This window comes from Lithobates pipiens, unplaced genomic scaffold, assembly GCF_037356315.1.
Source record: "Lithobates pipiens isolate NorthernLeopardFrog02 unplaced genomic scaffold, aLitPip1_a1.2 Scaffold_8, whole genome shotgun sequence".
NCBI classification, from domain to species: Eukaryota; Metazoa; Chordata; class Amphibia; order Anura; family Ranidae; genus Lithobates; species Lithobates pipiens.
In genome coordinates this window covers 170,866,104-170,893,447 of record NW_027507903.1, presented here as the reverse complement: position 1 = coordinate 170,893,447, position 27,344 = coordinate 170,866,104, and the positions used below count along the sequence as shown (strand labels likewise).

Genomic DNA, 27,344 nt, shown 5'->3' with positions numbered 1-27,344 from the left:
ATAAGAGAGTAAAAAAGATGCATGGCCCTAAAATTAGGACTGCAGGCATGTCCAATTAGTCCAGTAAAGACATATTTGTCTTACCTGTTAAATGAAGCAACGTGGTCTGTTCGGTAAAGTTTTAGGAGTTTCCTCCATCCGTTTGGTGGCTCCGCGTGTCCGCTCCCAATGCTAGCTTGGATAGCACTGACCGGGAGCCGCGAATTTAAACTCGTGTCTCCAGCCCAGCAGCGTCTGACGTCATTGCTGGGCTGCGGGCACACCTAATGGGAGGATCCCCTTCGTGCGCACGCGCGCACGACGTATTTTCTTCGTGCGCACGTAGGTGTCTAGTGCGCATGCGTAACGAACGTGTTACACGTCCGTACAACGCGTCGGCCATTTTAGATTCTGGCCGAAATGAAAGGCTTTGCCAGTAGTGACCCCTAGAAGCCTGTACTGTGGCCTGGATCCACCATTTGGCCAGAGACAGGTAACCGGGGTTAATCCCCTTCTTCGGGTTTGCCGGTCTCAAGCAATTCAGTTTCCATTTCCATCATTTGAAACCAGGGACATATGGTAACCGACACTTATGTCGGGATACCTCTGTCCCCATTTGCTTGAATTATGACTCATTTGAATTTAAAATCAGGGCTGACAGCCCCTAAACCGTATAGGTTACCTGTCTCTGGCCAAATGGTGGATCCAGGCCACAGTACAGGCTTCTAGGGGTCACTACTGGCAAAGCCTTTCATTTCGGCCAGAATCTAAAATGGCCGACGCGTTGTACGGACGTGTAACACGTTCGTTACGCATGCGCACTAGACACCTACGTGCGCACAAAGAAAATACGCCGTGCGCGCGTGCGCACGAAGGGGATCCTCCCATTAGGTGTGCCCGCAGCCCAGCAATGACGTCAGACGCTGCTGGGCTGGAGACACGAGTTTAAATTCGCGGCTCCCGGTCAGTGCTATCCAAGCTAGCATTGGGAGCGGACACGCGGAGCCACCAAACGGATGGAGGAAACTCCTAAAACTTTACCGAACAGACCACGTTGTTTCATTTAACAGGTAAGACAAATATGTCTTTACTGGACTAATTGGACATGCCTGCAGTCCTAATTTTAGGGCCATGCATCTTTTTTACTCTTATTTTTGGGATGGCTATAATGAAGACTTGGTCTCTTCGTTTATTTTTCCTGTTTCAGAGATCAATACAGAGAATTTTCTCGTGTTCAGAAACACATCTTATCCAACTTTTATCTGACAATATATGGTACACGTGGATACCGGGCTGTGTGAACTGGTTTCATTTCTTCATTGTCATATCACTACCAGGTATGTTAGAAATTTGGACTGCGCCATTTGATAAATATAATCCAATGGCTAAGATATATTTTACACATATTTCTCGTGCCTCTGCAGATCCTTTTGGGGACAGAAATGGGGGATCCCTAAATGGGGGCTTTTGCCGCGGTCCGCTGGCTTGACAAGTAAAGGAGGAAGAGATTATCTGTCCTCATTTCAATGTTAATTGATATATCCAATATACGATAATAACGATAAATAATACAAGCAACTTGCCTGATTATATGGGGTAAGACTTTAGTTCTATATACATCTTTATATATTTATTTACATATTTTTTTATTTTTAGTTTCATTCATTTTTTTGGTTGAAAAGTATATATATCTTATATCTTATATTTCAGTTGCTGTTTTTTTTTTTTTTTTTTTTTTTTTTTTTTTCTACAACCCAATTTGCATTCTCCTTGGTAGGAGAATTACACCATTTATGGTGGTGTAGTAGCACTAAATATGCTAATAAATTTGGGGACGCCATTCTTGGAAATGGTTTAGTTGCCCCCCCTTCTTTGACAATCAATTTGTGGATTTACTATTGATATGTAGATTATGTCCTTGTGTTTTAAAAAATATTTCTCTGGTGATGGTTTCGCTGCAGTTAGGGCCGTTCTTGTTAGACTGGAGTGAATCCATCACTAGACTAATGTAATTATGATATGTCAAACCATATAGGTGGACATTTCCTATGCCTGTGTTCCGGGCTTACTGTATGTACAAAAATGTTGTATATGTGTATTAAAATAAATTTTCTTATATAATTTCAGTATTTTTGTTTGCTGCAATTGTCCTGAGGAAGCTCTGAAGAGCGAAACATGTAGGAAAGAAACAATGCAGTTTAAATCACATAAGAATGTGGTAATGGATGGAGCTATATAAGCCCACATACCAACTCTTTTTTTTTATTTTTATATGCACTTTGTCATGTTGTATGTTTAATGGATGTAATTGTCTATTTTGTTCATAAAATGTCTTTTGTACATCAAATAAAAATTTCAATGATTTTATATATGGTTTAAGTATATTTAGTGCCGTCATAAAAGTCCCGGGGGTTGGTTGCCCTCCAGTCCCTCTTGTTTTTCATCCCCCGTCTTTGTATAATTTTCAAATAGAAGGTGGAGGAGTGCAAGGTCTCTAACATCCACCAGCTCTGTGATGTCATCCTGGAGGCGTGGGAGAGGACTGCAGTGGCAACCTGTGAAGCTCTGGTGAACTCCATGCCCAAGAGAGTTAAGGTAGTGCTGGAAAACAATGGTGGCCACACAATATATTGACACTTTGGGCCCAATTTGGACATTTTCACTTAGGGGTGTACTCCGTTTTGTTGCCAGCGGTTTAGACATTAATGGCTGTGTGTTGAGTTATTTTGAGAGGACAGAAAATTTACACTGCTATACAAGCTGTGCACTCACTCATTACTTTACATTTTAGTAAAGTATTTTTTTCAGTGACGAACCTGTGTGTGAAAAACTGTGTGCAAAAGAGCAAAACAAAAATAACCAGCAATAAAATACTGTGCAATATAATACAATTAATAAAGTGCAAATGCAATATCATAAAAATAAGAAAGTGCAATAAAGTCCATCAAAACCACACAAATGATCAGTGCAGTGCAATCTCCAAATGACAGCAGTGTTCGTAAAAACAAAACAAAAAGTGCAAAATGGTTAATATATCACACAAACGATCAGTGCGGTGTGATTTCCAATATATATACTGTGATCTTAAGATCAGTCCATGCAGTGGAATATGAAAAATGCTCCAAATCCTGTGACAGGCCACCATTCATTCAGTGCTATACTTGTGCACCACCTGTTTCCCCCAGCCTCTCACCTCCAATAGAGACCATCAATGACCCAATCAGGCGTGATATAGATAACCCTCTGGCGATTTTCTCCTCTCCTCATAATACCAGCCCATCAATGTAGATAATTCATCAGCCATATACCGGATGTGTATTAACCATTTTGCACTTTTTGTTTTTTTACGAACACTGCTGTCATTTGGAGATTGCACTGCACTGATCATTTGTGTGGTTTTGATGGACTTTATTGCACTTTCTTATTTTTATGATATTGCATTTGCACTTTATTAATTGTATTATATTGCACAGTATTTTATTGCTGGTTATTTTTGTTTTGCTCTTTTGCACACAGTTTTTCACACACAGGTTCGTCACTTTTTTATTTATATTTTGTGACATTGTTAGTTTAGGAGGAAGTGGGATAGCGCCGCATATTTTCTTTTACATATTCTTTTCAGGTGTTGAGATCACTTTTTATGCTGGCTGCTTCCTTTTATTTATTCATCTATATTTATTTTTGATTAGTTTTCATCAGATTAGTAGGCAAGTGGAGCGCACTAGTACTTTTTCTTATATTTTTTTCAGTGTTGTCACATAAAAAGATATAATAAAATATTTTAAAAAAATGAGGGGTGTACTCACTTTTGTGATTTACTGTGTGTGTGTGTGTGTGTGTGTGTGTAATATATATACATATATACTTTAGAATTATACCTGTAAGTATAACTTTATGGCACATCAAATGTGGATTATACAGTAATGTTTACCTTTGGTTAATACACCTTGAGTTTGCACAGCCCTTGCACATCTACGTAAATGATTGCATATCATTGGCAGTGCCACATCCACCCCTAAAATTCCCCTTTATTCTTTTCTTGTAGTTGGCCACCAGGTTCGCACACATCTCAGGAGGGATTTTGTCCCACCCCTCTTTGCAGATCCTCTCCAAGTCATTAAGGTTTTCGAGGCTGACATTTGGTAACTTGAACTTTCAGCTCCCTCCACATATTTTGGATGGGATTAAGCTCTGGAGACTGGCTAGGCAACACCAGGACCTTAATGTGCTGCTTCTTGAGCCACTACTTTGTTGCCTTAGCCGTGTGTTTTGGGTCCTTGTAATGCTGGAATACCCATTAAAGACGAATTTTCAATGCCTTGCTGAGAGTAGGAGGTTCTTGCCCAAGATTTGACAGTACATGGCCCCGCTCATCGTCCCTATAATGCAATGAAGTTGTCCTGCCCCTTAGCAGAAAAACACCCCCAAAGCCTAATGTTTCCACCTCCTTGTTTGACGGTGGGGATGGTGTGCTTGGGGTCATAGGCAGCATTCCTCCTCCTCCAAACACATCAAGTTGAGTAGATGACAAAGAGCTTGATTTTGGTCTCATCTGACCACAACACTTTCACCCAGTTCTCCTCTGAATCATTCAGATGCTCATTAGCAAACTTCAGACGGGCCTGTACATGTGCTTTCCTGAACAGGGGGACCTTGTGGGTTCTTCAGGATTTCAGTCCTTCAGGGCCTATTGTATTATCAATTGTTTTCTTGGTGACTATGGTCTCAGATACCTTGAGATCATTGACGAGGTTCTCCAGTGTAGTTCTGGGCTGATTCCTCACCGTTCCTATGATCATTGAAATTTCACGAGGTGAGATCTTGCGTCGAGCCCCAGACCAAGAGAGATTGATAGTTATTTTGTGTTTCTTCCATTTGCGAATAATCGCACCAACTGTTGTCACTCTCTCACCAAGCTGCTTGTAGATTGTCTTGTAGCCTATTCCAGCCTTGTGTAGGTCTCTCTCTTGTCCCCGACATCCTTGGACAGCTCTTTGGTCTTGGTTATGGTGGATAGATTGGAATCTCTGATTGCTTCTGTGGACAGGTGTCTTTTTTTACAGGTAATAAGCTGAGTTTAGGAGCACTCCCTTTAAGAGAGTGCTCCTAATCTCAACTCGTTACCTGTATAGAAGAAACTTGGGAGCCAGAAATCTTGCTGATTGATAGGGGATCAAATACTTATTTCACTCATTAAAATGCAAATCAATTTATAACTTTTTTGAAATGCGGATTTCTAGATTTTTTTTCTGTTATTCTGTCCTGTCTCTCACTGTTAAAATAAACCAAACATTACATTTATTATAGACTGATCATTTCTTTGTCAGTGGGCAAATGTACAAAATCCGCAGAGGATCAAATACTTTTTTCCCCTCACTGTATTTATATAAATAAATATATACAATATCCCACAAAAGTGAGTGCTCCCTCACACATTTTTGTAAATATTTTATTATATGTTTGACATGTGACAGCACTGAAGAAATTACACATTGTTACAATGTAAAGTAATGTGCACAGCTTGTATAACAGTGTAAATTTGCTGTCCCCTCACAATAACTCAGCACACAGCCATTAATGTCTAAACTTCTGGCAACAAAAGTGAGTACACCCCTAAGTGAAAATGTCAAAATTGGACCCAAAATGTCAATATTTTGTGTGGCCACCATTATTTTCCAGCACTGCCTTAACCCTCTTGGGCATAACGTTCACCAGAACTTCACAGGTTGCCACTGGAGTCCTCCTCCACTCCTCCATAACAACATCACGGAGCTGGTGGATGTTAGAGACCTTGTGCTTCTCCACCTTCCATTTTGAGGATGCCCTACAGATGCTCAATAGGGTTTAGGTCTGTAGACATGCTTCGCCAATCTATCACCTTTACTCTCGGCTTCTTGAGCTAGGCAGTGGTCGTCTTCGAGATGTGTTTGGGGTTGTTGTCATGTTGGAATTCTGCCCTTGCGGCCCAGTCTCTGAAGGGAGGGAATCGAGCTCTGCTTCAGTATGTCACAGTACATATTGGCATTCATGGTTCCCTCAATGAACTGTAGCTCCCCAGTGCCAGCAGCACTCATGCAGCCCCAGACCATGACACTCCCACCACCATGCTTGCCTGTAGACAAGACCCACATTTCTTTGTACTCCTCACCTGGTTGCCGCCACACGCACTTCACACCATCTGAACCAAATAAGTTTATATTGGTTTCATCAGACCACAGGACTATGGTTCCAGTAATCCATGTCCTTAGTCTGCATGTCTTCAGCAAACTGTGGCTTTCTTGTGCATCATCTTTAGAAGAAGCTTCCTTCTGGGACGACAGCCATGCAGACCAATTTGATGCAGTGTGCAGCGTATGATCTAAGCACTGACAGGCTGACACCCCCCCCCCCCCCCCCCTTCAATCTCTGCAGCAATGCTGGCAGCACTCATACTTCTATTTCCCAAAGACAACCTCTGGATATGACGCTGAGCACATGCACTCAACCATAGCGAGGCCTGTTCTGAGTGGAACGTGTCCTGTTAAACCACTGTATTGTCTCGGCCGCCATGCTACAGCTAGGTTTTCGGGTCTTGGCAATCTTCTTATAGCCTAGGCCATCTTTATGAAGAGCAGCAATTCTTTTTTTTTTTCTTTTTTTCTTCAGATCCTCAGGATTATTTGCCATGAGGTGCCATGTTGAACTTCCAGTGACCAGTATGAGAGTGTGAGCGATAACAGCACATTTAACACGCCTGCTACCCATTCACACCTGAGACTTTGTAACACTAACGAGTCACATGACATCGGGGAGGGAAAATGGATTATTGGGCCCAATCTGGACATTTTCACTTTGGGGTGTACTCAATTTTTTGCCAGTACTTTAGACATTAATGGCTGTGTGTTGAGTTATTTTGAGGAGACCGCAAATTTACACTGTTATACAAGCTGTACACTCACTACTTTACATTGTAGCAAAGTGTCATTTCTTCAATGTTGTCACATGAAAACATATAATAAAATATTTACAGAAATGTGAGGGGTGTACTCACTTTTGTGAGATACTGTATGTATGTGTATCCTGATCTATATAGATATACACACACCGGAAACTTTATTAGGTACACCTGTTCAATTTCTTGGTAACACAAATTGCTAATCAGCAAATCACATGGCAACTCAATGCATTTAGGCATCTAGATGTGGTAAAGAAGACTTGCTGAAGTTCACACTGAGCATCAGACTGTGGAAGAAAGGGCATTTAAGTGACTTTGAACGTGGCATGGTTGTTGGTGCCAGACTGGCTGATATGTGTATTTCAAAAACTGCTGATCTACTGGGATTTTCACGCACAACCATCTCTAGGGTTTACAGAGAATGATCCGAAAAACAGAAATTATCCAGTGAGTGGCAATCGTGTGTAAGAAAATTATTTGATGTCTGAGGAGAAGGGGCAGACTGGTTCGAGATATTAGAAAGGCAACAGTAACTCAAATAACCACTCGTTACAAACAAGGTATGCAGAATATTATCTCTTAGCGCACAACACATGAAACCTTGAAGCAGATGGGCTACATCAGCAGAAGACCACACGGGGTACTACTCCTGTCAGCTAAGAACAGGAAACTGAGACTACAATTTAGGCTCACCAAAATTGGACAACAGAAGATTGGAAAAATGTTACCTGGTCTGATGAGTCTCAATTTCAGCGGCGACATTCAGGTGATAGGTTCAAAATTTGGCGTAAACAACATGAAAGCATGGATCCATCCTGATTTGTATCAACGGTTCAGGCTGGTGGTGTAATGGTGTGGGGGATATTTTCTTGGCACACTTTGGACCCCTTAGTATCAATTGAGCATTGTTTAAATGCCACAGCCAGCCTGAGTATTGTTGCTGACCATGTCAATCCTTTTATGATTACAACGTGCCCATTTTCTGATGGCTACTTCCAGCAGGATAATGCTTCAAATCACAAAGCTCATATCAGCTCAAACTGGTTTCTTGGACATGACAATGAGGCCACTGTACTCCCAATGGCGTCCAGAGTCACCAGAACTCAACCCAATAGAGCATCCTTGGGATGTGGTGGAAGAGGAGATTCACATCATGAATGTGCAGCCGATAAAACTTGCAACAACTGCATCAATCATGTCAATATGGAGAAAAATCTTTGAGGAATGTTTCCACCACCTTGTTGAATCTATGACACGAAGAATTCAGTTCTGAAGGCAAAAGGGGGTCCAGACCAGTACTAGGTGTATGTAATAAAGTGGCCAGTAAGTGTATATACTGTATATCATATAATTTATAATAGTTTGATTTTTTTATTTCTAATATGACATGTTAATGACTTTTTAATGACATTAAAAGTTGGTAATTAGGAATTGGTAATGCAGAGGTGGCATTGCTGATATCCTGTGAATTCTCAGTACATGGTGACTGCACTGTGAACCCACAAACATTTGATCTCTGTTTTGCCTCATCTTTATGGATTAATAACCAGATCCTTCAAAGTATAACTGCACACTCTTGCCTCTTGTAAAATAAAAAATAAATCTGTTTCCTTTGCAGGAATGAACAACCTCGGATAACCAAAGATGTAATATGTTTTCATGCTGAAGACTTCTTAGAGGTGGTGCAAAGATTACAGCTAGACCTGCATGAACCACCATTATCACAGGTAAGGGGAACATACCATGAAGACAGTCATTTATAATACCAGATTAAAGGAAATAGATTTTTGGCTTTCCTTCCATACTAGGAACAAAGGCTGGCAATTGTGGGCAGAATCTGCATCCTCTGATTTTATTCAGAGGCTCCGAAATTGGGGAGAAAAAAATCAGATCTACTTGTAAATGTCACTGCAGTTCCTGGGATTACATGTCCCAGCAGCCCTTGCAGCTAAATAATCATGAGAATGTGTGTATGAGTGGTCTCAGTTTGGGCGCCACAATAAATAGCAACTGTATTATCAGTATAACTATCCAGAATCCTCGGGTCAATTAGGCCTCATGCACACAGGGTGTCTGTTTAGCCCCTCTGATTGCCAGAAGTCCTGTCAGAAGAATAGCTGTTTGAAGAAAAAATAATAATAATTGCCATGGGGCTCCTTTACACGGGCAGAAAAAAAAGAGCATTTAGTGCATGCAGCTTCTAATCGCAGCACTATAAGTTGCCCATACACACAGCTGTGCCTACATACAAACTGTGCTGTGTTTAGCCATGCACAAAAAGTAGGACATGGCTGCAGATTTTCCGCATGCACGCGAGTACTTTAGGTGCGTATTTTGTGCAGGATCCTGCAGCTCTGTCTGCAAGAACCTTTTTTCATGCAGAAAATACACATTTAAAAGCAGGGGGGTTTTTTTCTTCCCACATGAATGAGAACTAAAGCCGCGTATTGCACATGCATTGGGCACACCAGGCATTTAAACATTAATAATTTCCATTGGCCAGAATATACATTTATTCTGCCCATTGGAATGCATTAACGCTAGACGCTTCTAGCATTTAGGCACATTTAGATGCCTTTAGGCAAGTTAAGTGTTTTTTATATTTTGTTTTTTTTTGCTCTTTAGCTTGTATCCTGAATGCACCTTGGTGTTTTTTTTTATCCTGTAAATGCTCCTCTAATACGTCTGTAAATGCTTATGCATTCATGGACACATAGGCTTACATAGAGGTGCTTTTACAGACTTAAAAAAGAAAAAGGAAAACATCTGTAACAGCAGCTTTTTTTTTTTTTTTTTAAGCCCAATGTGTGTGAGGCCTTAGTGGGCTTGAGATTTAAAGGGCATCTATCAAGGTTTAGGATATTTTTTGTGGCCAATTTCTTTGTTTTACAAATAAGCATTAGGAAGGATTCTCAGGCACTATGGGTTTATTTTCAGGATGTGTGTTGTGTGATTGAACCTTGAAAAGAGGACAAGTGCTCCACCTGCTGGCCAAAATAATGCATATATGTATATGCAGTGTTTTAGGTGTATCAAACTAAAATAATAATTTTTTCATTTTTTTTTTAATTAATGATCATAATCAAACAAAGCAGATAAATACAAAACTACTTTTACATTGAAGTGTATATAAATGGTAATATTAACCTATGGAAGATTTACCCCCCTTCATGACCAGGCCATTTTTTGCAATACGGCACTGCATTACTTTAACTGATAATTGTGCTGTCGTGCAACACTATACCCATATAAAAAGTTTTAATTTTTTTTCCCCAGAAATAGAGCTTTCATTTGGTGATATTTGATTACCACTGCGTTTTTGTTTGTTTGTTTTTTATGATAGAAATAAAAAAAAAAAAGACAATTTTGAAAACACAAACTTTTTTTTACTTTCTGCTGTAAAACCTATCCAGTAAAAAATCAAATTTCAGAAATTTAGGCCAATGTGTATTCTGCTATGTTTTTGATAAAAAAAAATCCCAATAAACGTATATTGATATGTTTACGTGAATGTTATAGCATCTACAAACTATGATATATATATATATATATATATATATATATATATATATATATATATATATATATATGGATTTTTTTTTATATATATATATATATATATATATATATATAGTAAATGGCGACAATTGTCTGTAGTGGGATTGCGATATTGTGGCCGACTAACGGACACAAACTGACACCTTGCGGGAACCAGTGACACTAATACAGGGATCGGTGCTAAAAAAAATTCACTGTCGCTGTACTAATGACAAACAGTGTTTCAAACATCTAGGGCGATCAAAGGGTCAACTATGTGCCTAGCCAGTGTTTTTGTGTACGCAGTGTGCTGCTTTCACTAAGGGAAGAGATTGATTCTAGTCTCTGCTTTGCAGAGACATGGGATCGTCCCTTCCCCCTTGTCAGAACTGAGATGAGCATTGTTTACACAGGCATACAGTACCTTGAACAAGTACACAAAGTGAAGAAGGGTCAGACTGTAAAGGTGTTGAAACCGCCTCGCAGAATGATTACTAGTACACGAAAATAGGTTAAATATTAATTAAAAAGATTTTATGTTGGGGATGTACGCCCTTTTACACGACTCATTATTTAAACCCAACCCCCCCCCCCCCCCGAAGATAGTGATTCCTCCCTATGTATGTATATAGTATGACCTATGTTATGTTTGCATTCACAAAAATCTTTTTTAACCTATGATTGTGTATTGGTAATCATTCTGCGTGGAGCTTTCAACACCTTTAAAGTGGTTGTAACCCTAAAAAAAAAAAAAAAATGATCCTGTTGCTATAAAGCATGTTATACAGCACAGTACTTGTACCCCTTCTATCACCTAAAATGGGTAAGTGAAATGTGCAGCGCTGATATGCTGTTTTTAGAGAGTATTTAGACAAAGTGCATAATGTAGGTGAACACCATGAATGAGAGTGTGCAAAAGTGAATGTACACAATATCAACAATGTAAACTGTGCTCATATAAGTTGTTGAGAGACCATGAGAAGACCCAACATTCAATGTAGGTATTAAATTGACGTATCTCTAATATATAAAAAACAATCATGTGGAAAGTGAAAATAAAGAAAAAGTCCAGAAAGTGAAATAATTCAAAGTTCGTAGATGAATGAACATAGTGGCATGGTTACTTGGAAAAAAAAATGTTCTTGGTGTAGACCAGATTTGCCGATAGACGATCCACCACCAATAGGTATAAGGTTGTGGATCGTCTTTCGGCAAATCTTGTCTACACTAAAAAATATTTATTCCACATCACCATGCCACTATGTTCATTCATCTAAGGACTTTAAATTATTTCACTTTCTGGACTTTTGCTTTATTTGTTTTTCACTTTCCATATGATTATTTTTTTATATATTGGCGATACATCAATTTAATACCTACATTGAATGTTAGGTCTTCTCATGGTCTCTCAACAACTTATATGAGCACTGTTTACATTTTTTATATAGTGTGCGTTCACTTTTGCATACACTTAGTGTGTTTTTTCTCTCATTCATGGTGTTCACCTACACTATGCACTTTGTCTAAATACTCTGTCTTGGTTCACTCTAAAAAACAGCATATTAGCGCTGCACATTTCACTTACCCATTTTTTCACTTTGCAAACTGATCTGTGCCAGCTGGTACCTTACAAACTTAGAGACAGCGCGGTATATTCGTTTTAATTGTATCACCTAAAATACCTGACTGATCCACATAGTGCTGCCCTCCCCTTTGTAAACTAACTACGCTTATCATGGCTGCTTAGCCCCTGATACAGTGGTCAGTTTATGTACCGCTGTCGTCCGCTGTCTCTCCATGGTCCTCTCTCCCTGCCTGTCAGCTGTGTCAGTGCCCACTCCTCCTGCTAAAATGACTGTTTTCTTGCTATAATCCCCAGTATTAGATTACATTATGTGCCCCAATGTATGTTCTTTATAAAAAAAATATGCTGCTATATACCTTATTTCAGAGTGGCGACCATGTGACCACCCGCCGCTCTCCTCCCAGCTGATGGCAGTGGGGGATTCTCAGCCCCTCCTACTATACTTCTCAGACCAGGAGAAGAAAATGGCAGTCACGTGAGTGCTGATCGGTGCTCTGAAATAAGGTGTACAGTGTCATTTTTTTTTTTTATAAATAACATACACTGGGGCACATAATGTAATTCAACACTGGGGATTATAGCAAGAAAAAGTGCTTTACAACCACTTTAAAGTCCCACCCGTCTTCACTTTTTGTATTCTTTACTAATTGGGATGTGGTTTTCATGCCCCTTTTTTACACTTGCCTTGATAAAGTAGTCATACCCCTTGAACTTTTCCACATTCTGTCATGTTAAAAGACGTAAATGTATTTTATTGGGATTTTATGTGATAGACCAACACAAAGTGGCATATCATTGTGAAGTGGAAGGAAAATTATGACTTGTTTTCACATTTTTATTTTTTACAATTATCTGAGAAGTGTGGCATGCAATCATATTAAGCCCCCTTTACTCTGATACCACTAACTAAAATTTAGTGGAACCTATTGCCTTCAAAAGTCACCTAATTAGTAAATAGAGTTCACCTGTGTATGATTTATATCATTAAAAATACAGCTTTTCTGTGAAGCCCTCAGAGGTTTGTTACAGAATCATGAAGGCAAGGAACACAGCAGCCAGGTCAGAGATAAAGTGGGGGAGACGTTTAGAAGCAGGGTTAGGTTAACCACTTAAGGACCGCCGTATTGCCAATGTACGTCATTACAATGGCACCGGCAGGCACAAGCACGTACATGTACGTGCCTGCCTTCCAGCGGGTGGGGGGTCCGATCGGACCCCCTCCCGCTGGATACGGCGGTCCGTTTCGCTGCAGGAGCGATCCGGGATGAGGGAATGGCCTATGGTTTCTGGCCATCCCCTCTCGATCGCTCCTGGCCAATGAGAAGCTTCCTCCCACTGTGTATTGTATACACAGGCAGGGAGGAAGTGATGTCATTCTCCTCGGGCGGTCTACTACGAGGAGAAGACTAAAAGTAAGTGCACCAAACACTACACTAACACATAGGTACACAAACCCTCCCCCCTCAATCGCCCCCCCCCCCCCCCCCCCGTCACAGTGTCACTGATTGCAGTGATCATTTATTTACTGATCACTGCATTCAGTGTCAGTTGTAAAAGTAAAAACTGTCAGGGCAGTTAGTGTTAGGTCCGGGGTAGCCCCCTACCACCCCCCAATAAAGGTTTAACCCCCTGATTGCCCCTAGAGTTAACCCTTTCACCCCCTTTTGCCAGTGTCACTAAGCGATCATTTTTCTGATCGCTGCATTAGTGTTGCTACTGTCGCTAGGTAGCTAGTTATTTTTTTAGGTTCACCGCCAGGTTTTTATAGCGCTAGGTACCCCGATATACTACCCAATAATGGTTTTAACCCCCTGATTGCCCCTAGTTAACCCTTTCACCCCCTTTTGCCAGTGTCACTAAGCGATCATTTTTCTGATCGCTGCATTAGTGTCGCTAGGTAGCTATTTTTTTTTTAGGTTCACCGCCAGGTTTTTATAGCGCTAGGTACCCCGATATACTACCCAATAATGGTTTTAACCCCCTGATTGCCCCTAGTTAACCCTTTCACCCCCTTTTGCCAGTGTCACTAAGCGATCGTTTTTCTGATCGCTGCATTAGTGTCACTAGTGCCGCTAGGTAGCTAGTTATTTTTTTAGGAGAGCGTTAATCAGAGAAGTAGCCAAGAGGCCCATGGTAACTTTGGAGAAGCTGCAGAGATCCACAGCTCAGGTGGGGGAATCTGTCCACAGGACAACTATTAGCCGTGCACGCCACAAATCTGGCCTTTATGGAAGAGTGGCAAGAAGAAAGCCATTGTTGAAAAAAAGCCATAAGAAGCCCATTTGCAGTTTGCGAGAAGCCATGTGGGGGGCACAGCAAACGTGGAAGAATAAGCTCTGAACTTTTTGGCCTAAAAGCAAAATGCTATGTGTGGCGGAAAACTAACACTGCACATCACCCTGAACACACCATCCGTGAAAATGCTTTTCTTCAGCAGGGACAGGGAAGCTGGTCAGAGTTGATGAGAAGTCTGATGGCGCCAAATACAGGGCAATCTCTGAAGAAAACATGTTATGCTGTGTATGCACGAGAGGAATGTCCAACAGAAAAAGTCAGAGGGAAGCTATTTATTGTATATTCCGATCGTGTGTATGCCTCATCGAGCTTTTTTTTTTTTTTTTTTTTTAAATTCTGACGGACCTAGAAATAGAACATGTTTTAAATATTTCCGACGGAACCAATTCCTATTGGGAAAACCGCTCGTCTGTATGCTGTTCTGACGGACCAAAAACGACGCATGCTCTGAATCAAATTCGAGACAGAAGCTATTGGCTACTGGCTATTGAACTTTCTATTTCTAGTCCCGTCGTACGTGTTGTACGTCACCACTTTCTTGACGATCGGCCTTTGTTGCGATCGTGTGTACGCAAGACGTTTTCAGCGGAATTACATCGGAAAAACCTTCAGCGTTTATTCCGACGGCAAAACCGGTCAGGTGTACAGGGCATTAGTCCCCAAAAGACTTGAGACTAGGGTGGAAGTTCACCTTCCAGCAGGACAACTACTCTAAACATACAGCCAGAGCTACAATGGAATGGTTTAGCTCAAACCATATTTATTTGTTAGAATGACCCAGTCAAAGTTCAGACCTAAATCCAACTGGTAATCTATGGCAAGACTTGAAAATTACTGTCCACAGACGCTCTCCATCCACTCTGACAGAGCTTGAGCTATTTTGCGAAGGTGAATGGACACAAATTTCACTCTAGATGTGCAAAGCTGGTAGACATCCCCGAAAAAAGACTTGCAGTTGTAATTGCAGCGGAAGGTGGTTCTACAAAGTATTGACTCGGGGGCTGAATACAAATGCACCCCACACTTTTCAGATATTTGCAAAAAAAATTGAAAAACTATTATCATTTTCCGTTCACTTCACAATTATGTGCCACTTTGTGTTGGTCTATCACATAAAATCCCAGTAAAATATATTTAAGTTTTTGGTTATAAAATGACAATATGTGGAAAATTTCAAGGGGTGTGAATACTTTTTCAAGGCACTGAATCTCAGTTCTCTGTGCTTCACTAATGTTTGCTGGGACCCACATATCAGCTTTTGCTGTGAATTTTCACAGCAGAAGCAGCCCACCAGTGGCACACTCGTGCCCCCTAGAGGCCGAAATGCAGAATCACACAGTATCTGCAGTATCTCACAAAAGTGAGTACATTTTTGTAAATATTTTATCATATCTTTTCATGTGACAACACTGAAGAAATGACACTTTGCTACAATGTAAAGTAGTGAGTGTACAGCTTGTATAACAGTGCAAATTTGCTGTCCCCTCAAAATAACTCAACACACAGCCGTTTATGTCTAAACCGCTGGCAACAAAAGTGAGTACACCCCTAAGTGGAAATGTCCAAATTGGGCCCAATTAGCCATTTTCCCTCCCTGGTGTCATGCGACTCATTAGTGTTACAAGGTCTCAGGTGTGAATGGGGAGCAGGTTTGTTAAATTTGGTCTTATCACTCTCACTCTCTTATACTGGTCCCTGAAAGTTCAACATGGCACCTCATGGTAAAGAACTCTTTGAGGATCTGTAAAAAAAAGAATTGTTGCTCTACATAAAGTTGGCCTAGGCTATAAGAATATTGCCAAGACCCTAAAACTGAGCTGCAGCACAGTGGTCAAGACCATACAGTGGTTTAACAGGACAGGTTCCAGTCAGAACAGGCTTCAGCCATGGTCGACCGAAACAGTTGAGTGCACATACTCCGCATCATATCCAGAGGTTGTCTTTGGGAAATGTATGAGTGCTGCCAGCATTGCTGCAGAGGTTGAAGGGGTGGGGGGGGGGGGGGGTCAGCCTGTCAGTGCTCCAACCATACACTGCACAGTGCATCAGATTGGTTTGCATGGCTGTCGTCTCAGAAGGAAGCCTCTTCTAAAGATGATGCACAAGAAAGCCTGCAAACCGTTTGCTGAAGACAAGCAGACAAAGACATGGATTACTGGAACCATGTCCTGTGGTCTGATGAGACCAAGATAAACTTATTTAGTTCAGATGGTGTCAAGCGTGGTGGCAACCAGGTGAGGGGTACAAAGTCAAGTGTGTCTTGCCTACACTCAAGCATGGTGGTGGGAGTGTCATGGTCTGGGGCTGCATAAGTGCTGCCAGCACTGGGGAGCTACATTTCATTGAGGGAACCTTGAATGCCAACATATACTGTGACATACTGAAGCAGTTCATGATCCCCCTCCCTTTGGAGACTGGGTCACAGGGCAGTATTCCAATATAACGACCCCAAACACACCTCCAAGACGACCACTGCCTTGCTAAAGAATCTGAGGGTAAAGGTGATGGACTGGCCAAGCATGTCTCCAGACCTAAATCCTATTGAGCTTCTGTGTGGCATGCTTAAACAGAAGGAGGAGGAGCGCAAGGTCTCTAACATCCACCAGCTCTGTAATGTCACGGAAGAGTAGAAGAGGTCTCCAGTGGCAACCTGTGAAGCTCTGGTGAACTTCATACCCAAGAGGGTTAAGGCAGTGCTGGAAAATAATGGTGGCCACACAAAATATTCACACTTTGGGCCCAATTTGGACATTTTCACTTAGGGGTGTACTCACTTTTGTTGCCAGTGATTTAAACATTAATGGCTATGTGTTGAGTTATTTTGAGGGGACAGAAAATTGTTATACAAGCTGTACACTCACTACTTTACATTGTAGCAAGGTGTAATTTCTTTAGTGCTGTCACATGAAAAGATATAATAAAATATTTTCAAAAATGTGAGGAGTGTACTCACTTTTGTGTATACTGTATATATACACATGATCCTGTGCACAGCTGCCACCCTGTAGCAGTAAAAGTGCTATAGGGAGGTCAGCAAGTTGTTAAATATCTTAATTGTACTGGACACAAGCTTGGTATTCGTAGGCCCTGAGTCATAGGCTAGTACCTTCAGGTGACTGGACACTGGCAAAGTTGTTTTTTTTTTAAGACACGTTGCATAGGCATGCCCCTGCTTACTCCCCTTTGGTCTGCTCTGTTAAAAATACCATTGAAAATGTATGGTTTATTTTTTATTTTTCTGAAGTAGCTGTTCATCCAGCCATAAGTCTTGGAAGCTGATATTTTATGTGTTTGCTTTCTCTGAACTGTTATCAGTTAGCATTGTTCCCTGCTATCTCTATGGACTAAAAAATCCCCTCTCCCTGTTATGTAGAAGAGGGGAAGTGTTGTGTAGTCCTAGCACAAGCCCTGTCTTTGGGTGACAACACTGCTCAATACAGTTGCCCTAGGTTAGGAAGTGAGTTAATGGCTGAATTAGCAGGTAAGAATATGTGAAATAAAAATAATTTAGTCACCACATCTAAGGATTTAGATATGATTTAATCATTAGGAAAGCCAGAGTCCATAGCACTTGGCTGTACCCATCAGCAACTAAGGATGTATGGCTAAGCTTAGTTGCAATTTAAGAGCAGCCAAGGGGTGGATTATCTGTCAAATTAGATGAAATAGGGCATGATTTTGTTCATCAATTAACATAAGGAGATTGCAGTGGTCCTAACAGTTTTTTTGGCTTTCCTTGAAGGGTTTGTTAACCCACATCACGTACTTTCTATAATCTGTTCTGATGTATAATATGCCCCCCCCCCCCCCCCCCGTGTGTCTGTTGTATAAAAAAATAAATTAAAAAAAGCCATATATACCTTATCTGTGACCACTGATCAACGATCACGTGATCTGCCGCATCTCTGCTCTCTGTGTGACAGATGCAGTGGGAGGGGCTGAGATTCACACTGATGTCACTGTGGTGGAGAAGAGATGCAGTGCATCACGTGACCCCTGACCAGCGCTCACAGATAAGGTATATACAGTTTTTTGGTTTTTTTTATATACAACAGACGCACAGGGGGAGGTATCATAAGACAGTGGATTAAAGTGGGATGTGTTATTAAGGCAGCAACGAGGGGGGGGGGGGGGCGGACACTGACACGGACACGGGAGCCGAAAGGCACTGATGGGAGAGGGAGGATGACACAGGTTGTGGATGACAGAGGTACAAAAACTGACCACGGTTGTCAGGGCTCAGCAGCCATAATTACCGTGGACAGTTTACAGAGGGGGGGGGGGGGAGAAACTAGCAGGATTAGCCAGTCTTTTTTTAGGTGTTACAGAGGTCCAAATGACACTGGACAAGCACTGTGTCATATAACATGCTTTAACCACTGCAATACAGGACATTTATACACCCTTCCTGCCCAGACCAATTTTTAGCTTTCAGCGTTTTCACACTGAATGACAATTACTCGGTTATGCTACACGGTACCCAAACAAAATTTTTATAATTTTTTTTTTCTCACAAACAGTGAAAATTTTGAAAAAATAAACACTTTTTGTTCGTTTCTATTGTAAAATTTTACAAATAAGTAAATTTTCTTCATAAATTTTGGCAAAAATGTATACTGCTACATATCTTCAGTAAAAATTACCCAAATTAGTGTATATTATTTGGTCTCTGTGAAAGTTAGTCTACAAGCTATGGTGCAAATCATTGAAAATTGATCACACCTGATGTACTGAAGGCCTATCATTTCTTGAGACCCTAACAAGCGAGGAAAATGCAACCCCCCCCCCCCCCCCCCAAATGACCTCTTTTTGGAAAGCAGACATTTCAAGGTATTTAGTAAGAGGCACGGTGAGTTTTTTGACGTTGTAATTTTTTGTCATCAGTGTAATTTTTTGACGTTGTCATCAGTGGACACTCAGGTGGCTGAAGCTGGGAGTCTTTCAGCCATACGTCGCCCTCTTACTGGACATATACTGCTTGATTCCCAGCCGGCCTGTGAAATGGACCAGGGAGTCGTCCATAGAGATGTTCTTGTCAGGGATATACATTTCGGCAAACCTCTTGGAGAAAAAATCAATTAGGGGGCGAATTTTATATGATTTATCTGAGTCTGGGTGATTTTGGGGGGGGGGGGGTGCCTGCGCGCCCTTGTATATTATTATTGAACCTGTATACCTTATTTCAGAGTGCCGCTTTCCTCTCCCGGTCTGAGAAGTACAGTGGGAGGGGCTGTGAATCCCCCACTGCCATCAGCCGGGAGGAGGTGAGAAGTGCGGTGGGCGGTTATATGATTAAATTACACACATTTGAACTTTATTTACTAAATAGGTGATTTTTGAAGGCAATTGATTCCACTAGATTTTAGTTAGGGGTAAAGGGGGCTGAATACATATACACGCCATTTCTTTCCATATGCAGTGGGGCTGTGACCACACTGCATGAGTCAACTGCTAATCAGGATCGGTGGGTCAGGTAAGCATATCTCTGCTGTACTCTCCCCTAGAACAAAACAAGCAGTTAACCCATGCTCTGAGGAGATAGCACGGGGAAAACATTTTTTGCCCGGAGCTCTGCTTTAACCACTTCCCGCCTGTGCTATAGCCAAAAGACGGCTAAAGTATGGGCTTCCAATGCCATCCATTGACCTCCTCCCATGATCTCACTGCCTGGGCAGCGCGCTCTGTGATCACGAGTCCTGTAGACAATCACATAGTCCCTTTATCACATGATCAGCTGTCAGCCAATGATCAGAAGGTGTCCTGATTATCAGTGCAATCTATATTGTGCTATAGCCAAAAGACGGTTACAGCGCGGGCTTCCATTGCCATCCATGGACATCCTCCTGTGATTTCACTGCCCGCGTGTCCCCTGCTGTGCGTGGGCAGCGTGCTTTGTGATCACTGAGTCCTGTGGACAATCGCATAGTCCCTTTACCACGTGATCAGCTGTCTGCCAATGATAGTTGATCACAGGATGTAAACACAAGCCGGTTAATGGCTTTTCTCCCATCAGGCTGACAACGTGAGGAGAAAAGAAGAGAGCCGGTAACCGGCTTTTGTTAGGGACATGATTAGTGTTCTGATTATTAGTGCAGTCCCAACAGTGCGCCTCATCAGTGCCTATCATTTAAGGAGAAAGATGACCTGTTTGCAAAATTTCATAACAAACTATGATTTTTTTGGGATTTTTTTCAAAATGTTTGGTCTTTTTTCATTTATTTAGCAAAAAATAAAAAAGCCAATGGTGATTAAATACCACTAAAAGAAAAAAAAGAAAGCTCTATTTGTGTGAATTATAAAAATTTCTTATGGATACAGTGTAGCATGTTTGCACAATTGTCATTCAAAGTGTGACAGTGTTGAAAAATGGCCTGCGCAGGAAGGGGGTAAAAGTGCCCAGTAGGCAAGCTGTTAAAGAAAACTGTTACTGGTGAAAGATTTGTAGTATTTGCGATTTTCCTATGTGCATTTATAAGCTAGTCTGTAATATGTATGTTTGCTTTTTTTTTTCAGTGTGTTCAGTGGGTTGATGATGCAAAGCTGAACCAGCTTCGCAGGGAAAGCATTCGTTATGCTAGGATTCAGTTATATGATGATGACATCTACTTTATTCCAAGAAATGTTGTTCATCAGTTCAAGACCGTGTCAGCAGTGTGCAGCCTGGCCTGGCATATCCGACTGAAAATGTACAATTCAGAAGTGGCACAGAACAGTAAATTGGAAGAAACTATTTCAGAAAATGAGGTGAAACCTAACATCGGAAAAGAAGAGCATACATTCTGTGCTGTAAGCACACACACCTCTCATGTACAGTTTTCAGACATCAGGCAGTCAAAGGACCTTGAGCAAAAATGTCAGCAAGTAAAACATGAACCAATGTCTCCCCACCAAACTGGTGATTCATTTGGCAATATCAATCTTCCAACTATTTCCATGACTCCTGCAGAATGTCAGACTTGCACAATAAAATCTGAACATGCCAAGGAATCACAAGGCAAGCTTGGAAGCGAGACTTTGGCAATCATTAAGCAAGACTCGAGAGACATTCAAGAGGACACTCCACAACCTATAACAACAAACCCAGTTGTGCGGACAGAAGAGGAACATCTGTGCTAAAATCTGTATATATAGTTTGTTTTTTATTCTACATAACGTAATAATAATGTAAAGCTTTGTAAATCATGGGGCAGGCTTCCACTTGCCCTGTAGTCTGTTACTGAATCTAGTTATGTAGCGATGTAACATTCCTCAGTGCCTGTCCGTAACTGTGAAATATCAAAGCACTTAGGGCCAGATGCACTGTAAACACTGCAGGTTTAACATAAAGTCTCTCTAAAATTTTCAGTTTTGGTTCTAGGGTAGAGCTGACATTAACATATATATTTTTTGTAAGATGAGCCAGAATTCTTTTTGACAATTCCAGGCTTTTCCATAGAGCTTATTTATATCGATTTTTCATTTTAAAGGTGTCAGCACTGTAGTGTAAATAGCTTTTTTTAAATCTTTTTAGTGTGATTTATACTGAAATGTGAACCACCTAATAAAGGTTCATAACAATGTATTTGGTTTTATTTATGGGCAAAGTCTTGTATGTTTTTAAGAAAACCATTTCGGAAAACCATTGTGGATTTCTACATTGTACAGGTCCGGCTCTTCCATAATAGTGGCACAAAAGGCCACAGTAGTCATGTTTGGTTGTATATTAGTGGGCACTGAAGGCAAGCGCCAGCAACACAGCTGCATGGTCACTTTTATTGTCACCTTTTATGCACAGCACAGACAGTTGATATTTTCAGGGGTACAGTTCTAGCTGAATCAACAATCAAGATGCTTTTCCTGACCCCTACCCAAAAACAATCTCTTGGCAAACCTGGCTATTATTTTATAAGAGTTTGTTGTAAATGGCTCTATTTTTAATGCTTCCCTCTTAGCAGTTCTTCCATTTTCAAAGATGATGGGTTTGTGCAGTCATTTGTAATCGGATGGTTCCCACCTCGGCTTCCTACAATGAAAGCTTTGATTGTGCAGCAGAAATATTTTTTTGCTACATTTATTCGTGCATGTGGTCAGTATAACAAAACAGACAGGTGTGCATTGATTAGAAGTTTGCACATTAACCTGTAAAAACGTCCCAAATGATGGACTTTACACTTGTTTAGCCTTTGTCAATAAACACCAGAATAATTTTGATTTCTGCATCTGAAAAAAAAAAAAAAAAACACGACAATGTTTTTCTATTAAAGGGTAAAAAAAAATTCCCTCTGGGTGATCTATGTACATTGCAAGGATTTTAACAAACTTTTTGTAGCAGACTCCTATCTTGTTATTCTGAAGAAATAGTGGTTTGTCTGTTTCCATGTGAATCTGTATGGGAGTAGTTAATCAGCTGCTGCGCCTGCAGGGTTCTAATGAGGAAAATTGCAAGGTCTGCAGCCCTTTACGTGTTTTCATTTTGAGTATCTCACCAAAATGTACATTTTTGTTCCAGGGGATGCTGAATTTTAATTTGTATCTTAGTACAAACGTCTGGGAAAATCAGTGAGCCAATCACACAAGCAGGAAATAACATTTCTGGGGGGGGGGGGGGGTGTTCTGTACCCCAGCTGTGATTTGCATTTTACAGAAAATTTACTTTACAGAGCTGCAGATTGGAAGAAATTGGTAATTTGTAATAATATTCAATTACAATATGACATGTGTTGCAATTGTATATGCTATTTTTTTATTTGCTAATATTTTTTTCCCCAAAAAAGTGGAAATGCCATCTAAAAATATAAGGTCCTTTTATAATGTACAAAAAACTTAGAGAGCAGAAGCCACTTTAAATAAAAGTGAAACTTCAGGAAACTATAATGACACCCTTTATTTGTGTTATGTATTAATTCAAAGTTTTTTAAAGTAATATAAAAGTCAAGTTTTTTTTCTCTTAAAAATAATAAACATGTATATCCCCTGCCGGCGCTCCTAGTTGTGGGGGCACCCAAGAAGCCTTGCTCCCGAGCTGCTGCTTTGCCACTGCTCCCTCTCTCTTTTCATTGGCTCACTGGCTGTGATTGACAACAATCAATGAGGAGGGAGAGTCCCCAGAATGCCGAGACTTTTGTGCACATTGCTGAATCGCAATAGGGCTTATATAGGTATTAGGGGGCTGCTGCATACAGAAGCTTTTGGCTAGAAGGTAAAATACTTTGAGCCTTTAGAGCCACTTTAAACTGATGTTCCAATATTCCTAAAGCAACCACCTGAAAAAAATGTTTATATGATATTCCAATAACCCCCGTTTCAAACAAGACAAAAAGGTTACAGTGTATAACCTTCCATTCCTTCCACCAATCACTCACACTGCTTTGCATCTTAAGGGCCCATTAAGGCAGCCTATTCACTTGAGGAGGCTGCCAACTGACCAAAAATTGGACATTCCACCTTTTTTTACCTTAATAGGGTATTGTGGTGTGCTACAATGCAAGTGTATTGCCATTGAATAGGAAATGGCAACGTGATGCAATTTTGTGTAATGTGCATTAGCTGTAATACATTGATGTGAATAGATCCCAACATGGTTAGGTACTGGTAGCTGGAGGAAAAGGTTTTTAAGAGTACTCAAAGGAATGGGTAAAAATGAGAGAACTTCATCAGAATTACGTTGACTCATTGTCCAGCGATAAGGCTGAGGGTGGAGGAGCGACAGGGAGCTACAGAACTGCAGTAGTGCCATTACACATTTGGCTTGTATAGTATGGTTGGGGGTGCATGAATTGCAGGACTAGCTGAATGGAATTATAGGTATTTTGCTATGTTAAAACCATTTGCCTTATGTTTTTTCAGCTACACCTTTAGGTGTCTGGGTGTAGTTCAGCGCTTCACAGTACTAGGGCCAAAAAAATCATTCAGTGATTTCTTGAAGACTAAGCTTTTAGATTTTGTGAGCCATCTACAGGAAATCCACAGAAACTTAGCCCACGTACACACGTTTGGAGATTTTGCCAACCAAATCCGTCGGATTTTGCCCGTCGGATTGTGTCCGAAACTGTTGCATACACACGGTCGGGCCAAGTTGGCGAAAAATCCGATCTTTCAGAACGTGATGACGTAATTTCGTTACGATGGGACTACATTCAGGCTAGTAGCCAATAGCTTTGATGTAGGAATTTGATCTGAGCATGCGTGGCACTTGGTCCGATGAAAATGCTCTACACATGATCGGATTAGGTCCGTCCGGCCCAGTTGGTCGGGAAATATTTCCAACATGTTGGAAAATTGGGTCGGACGGAGATTCGGACGGAATCAGTCCGATGCATACCACACACAGTCGGATTATCTGACGACACGGTCCGATAAGACTCATTCCGACAGATTCTCCGACCGTGTGTACAAGGGCTCAGAAGCATTGAAACACACATTGTACCCAGTATACTGGATCACCCCAGAATGGCAAAAAAGTAAATTAGTTATGAGAGAGAAATGGGGATTGCCATTACTGACCTCTTTCTGAAAATGTTCTGAACAAGCGGTTTTTACTGAAATGAATAAATTGCATCGCTCGCGGTAGTGCAAATAATGTATCAAAAAATAAAGTGAAAACAATTCATAGGTAAGTGTCCATATATTGGTGAATGATGTGCTCCAATTCATAAGATGTGATCGTGCTCCAAACTCCAAGTGCGCTACACTCCCTCCCATGTCACCACTCACCGGATGGAATGGACCCCCAGCTTTTCAGTCTATGGGTCCTTTTAGGCTCAGAGTGTTGGCCAGGGATGGCTATTCACATCAGGATACCAGGGAGATCTCCAATGCTCATTACAATCAAGTGTGGCTCATAGTACCCAAAACGACATAAATGAAGGGGACAATAGTGAAGTACTGCCTGGTAAAGGTATTTATTGCGCAGATAAAAAGGTACTTATAAAATGTAGGTTAAAACAGGCATAGGTTTAGCTAAGGATTGAAATGAGAAACAGTGCTGCTGGCGTGCGGTCCACCGAAAAAGTGACGTTGTGTGGATTTAAAACCAGAAATTGCGTCAATGCGTTTTGCCCTCCCACAGGGAGCCTGTTTTAACCTACATTTTGTAAGTACCTTTTTATCTGCCCAATAAATACCTTTACCAAGCAGTACTTCACTATAGTCCCCTTCCTTTATGGACACTTACCTGTGAATTGTTTTCACTTTATTTTTGATATATCATTTGCACTACTGCGAGAGCTGTAATTTATTAATTTCATTTTATTTGTCGAGTGTATAGCACTTTGTGTACAGCAGCTGCAACTTTATTCTTATTTGGTTTAACATATTCATATTTTTTTACTTCTAGCGGGAGTATGTGTGTATGTATATATGTAAATATATTTAGAATATATTCCTTTCACTGTTTAAGCCGTTTGTACTGACTTGTTGAATTCAATCTTTTCTTATTTACAGATCAGGAAATGCAAAAGTCCTTATTTGCTAACGTATTATGGGTCAGTGACTCCTATGTATTGAAGCCACTGTATCACAATGACAATTAGGAAGCTATAATCTTTTTAAAGTAGAGGTAGTCAATTGCAGCCTATGTTTTCCTTTTGAGAGGTTTTGTACACATAAAGTTACAGTGGGGAGAACAAATATTTGATGCACTGCCGATTTTAGCAGGTTTTCCTACTTACAAAGCATGTAGAGGTCTGTAATTTTTATCATGGGTACTCTTCAACTGTGAGAGACGGAATCTAAAAATGCAAAAAACCACATTGTATGATTTTTAAGTAATTAGCATTTTATTGCATGACATAAGTATTTGACACATCAGAAGAGCATAACTTAATATTTGGTACAGAAACCTTTGTTTGCATTATTACATTGTAATATAAAATGAAATAGTTAAACTTGCCATAATGCAGAATCATTGGGAGCCTTGAGCATGTCCCTTGCCACTGTCGCCTGCCACCAGATGCAGCTTGTCATGCACAAGGGGATGGACGTGATGTCATCAGCCAGAAATTATGCAAGACGTGGGAGGCGATGCGGCCATCATTCCGGCTGATGACATCACGTCCGCCCCATCGTGATTTCCATCGTCAACAGGAAGTAGAAGTAAACACCGGTACTCAGCATCTACTAATTCAGATTGATGACAATCCTGGACTCTTGCACAGTGTCTTAATGCCTTTTACCCTACTCCCTTTGTCAGTAACATTCTTTTAGTGGAATAAAAGTTGTTTTGATGCTACACTTAGTTGGCGCTGTGCATCTCTCTCTCCTCCCCTGTCACTGATACTGGCCCACTGAGCCATCGGTTCACCGGGAGTCCTGATGGTCAGTACATGCCTGTTCATAGGCTTGCTATTATGGTGGTTATGGGTTTATTATGAGACTGTATAGTGCACCTGGTCCTGTAAATTCTCATATTTCTGTACAATCATATAACTGATACCGAAGGATCTCCTTAAAGTATAACTAAAGGCAAAACTTTTTTATTTTATTTTAGTTTTGGATAGAAGGGGGAGAGATTAGAACAGGTCAGTTTGTATTGCTGTATCTGTGGCCCCATTAGGAAGATTCACCCTTTTATATTTGTCCCTTTTGACCATTATTATTGAGAGTGAAAGTAAAAGAAAATCCCACAATTTGGGTTGTCCCCGGAAAAGTAATAGAAGATAAATATTCCAATGGAGACACTAGTTCGAGTTACCTGGGGGTCCCCAAGAGATTCCCTTAATTAGTAGGGATTTCCTCTTATTTTCTGTTTTTCTTTGGGACAGGAAGTGAAGATAAGTCTCCCCAATGGGACAAAGATGGAAAAACAAACCTTACAGGGGTTATAACCCTCCCTTATTCTAACCAAAATGGGAAAAAGTTTTACCTGTAGTTCTACTTTTGTTGCCTACCTACAGCAATGGGGCTCATTCACACCAGCCCACTCGCTAAAAGGAATTATATTTGCGTCCGTTTGGTGTCTGATGTTACAAAGAGACATCATTTTTCATTTTTATTTTTAACTGCTTAACCACTTCAGCCCCGGACCATTTTGCTGGC

General features: G+C 40.8%; 1 protein-coding gene across 1 annotated transcript in view; it reads left to right on the top strand.

Annotated features, from left to right (window-relative positions):
* The window catches only part of RSBN1L (round spermatid basic protein 1 like), a 135,693-nt gene extending 113,804 nt beyond the window's left edge, over positions 1-21,889 (top strand). Inside the window, 2 exon segments of the mRNA XM_077471867.1 lie at positions 8,532-8,640; positions 20,844-21,889. Coding sequence (XP_077327993.1) covers positions 8,532-8,640; positions 20,844-21,446 — 712 coding nt within the window. The 3' untranslated portion in view covers positions 21,447-21,889.
* The last annotated feature ends 5,455 nt before the right edge of the window (positions 21,890-27,344 follow it).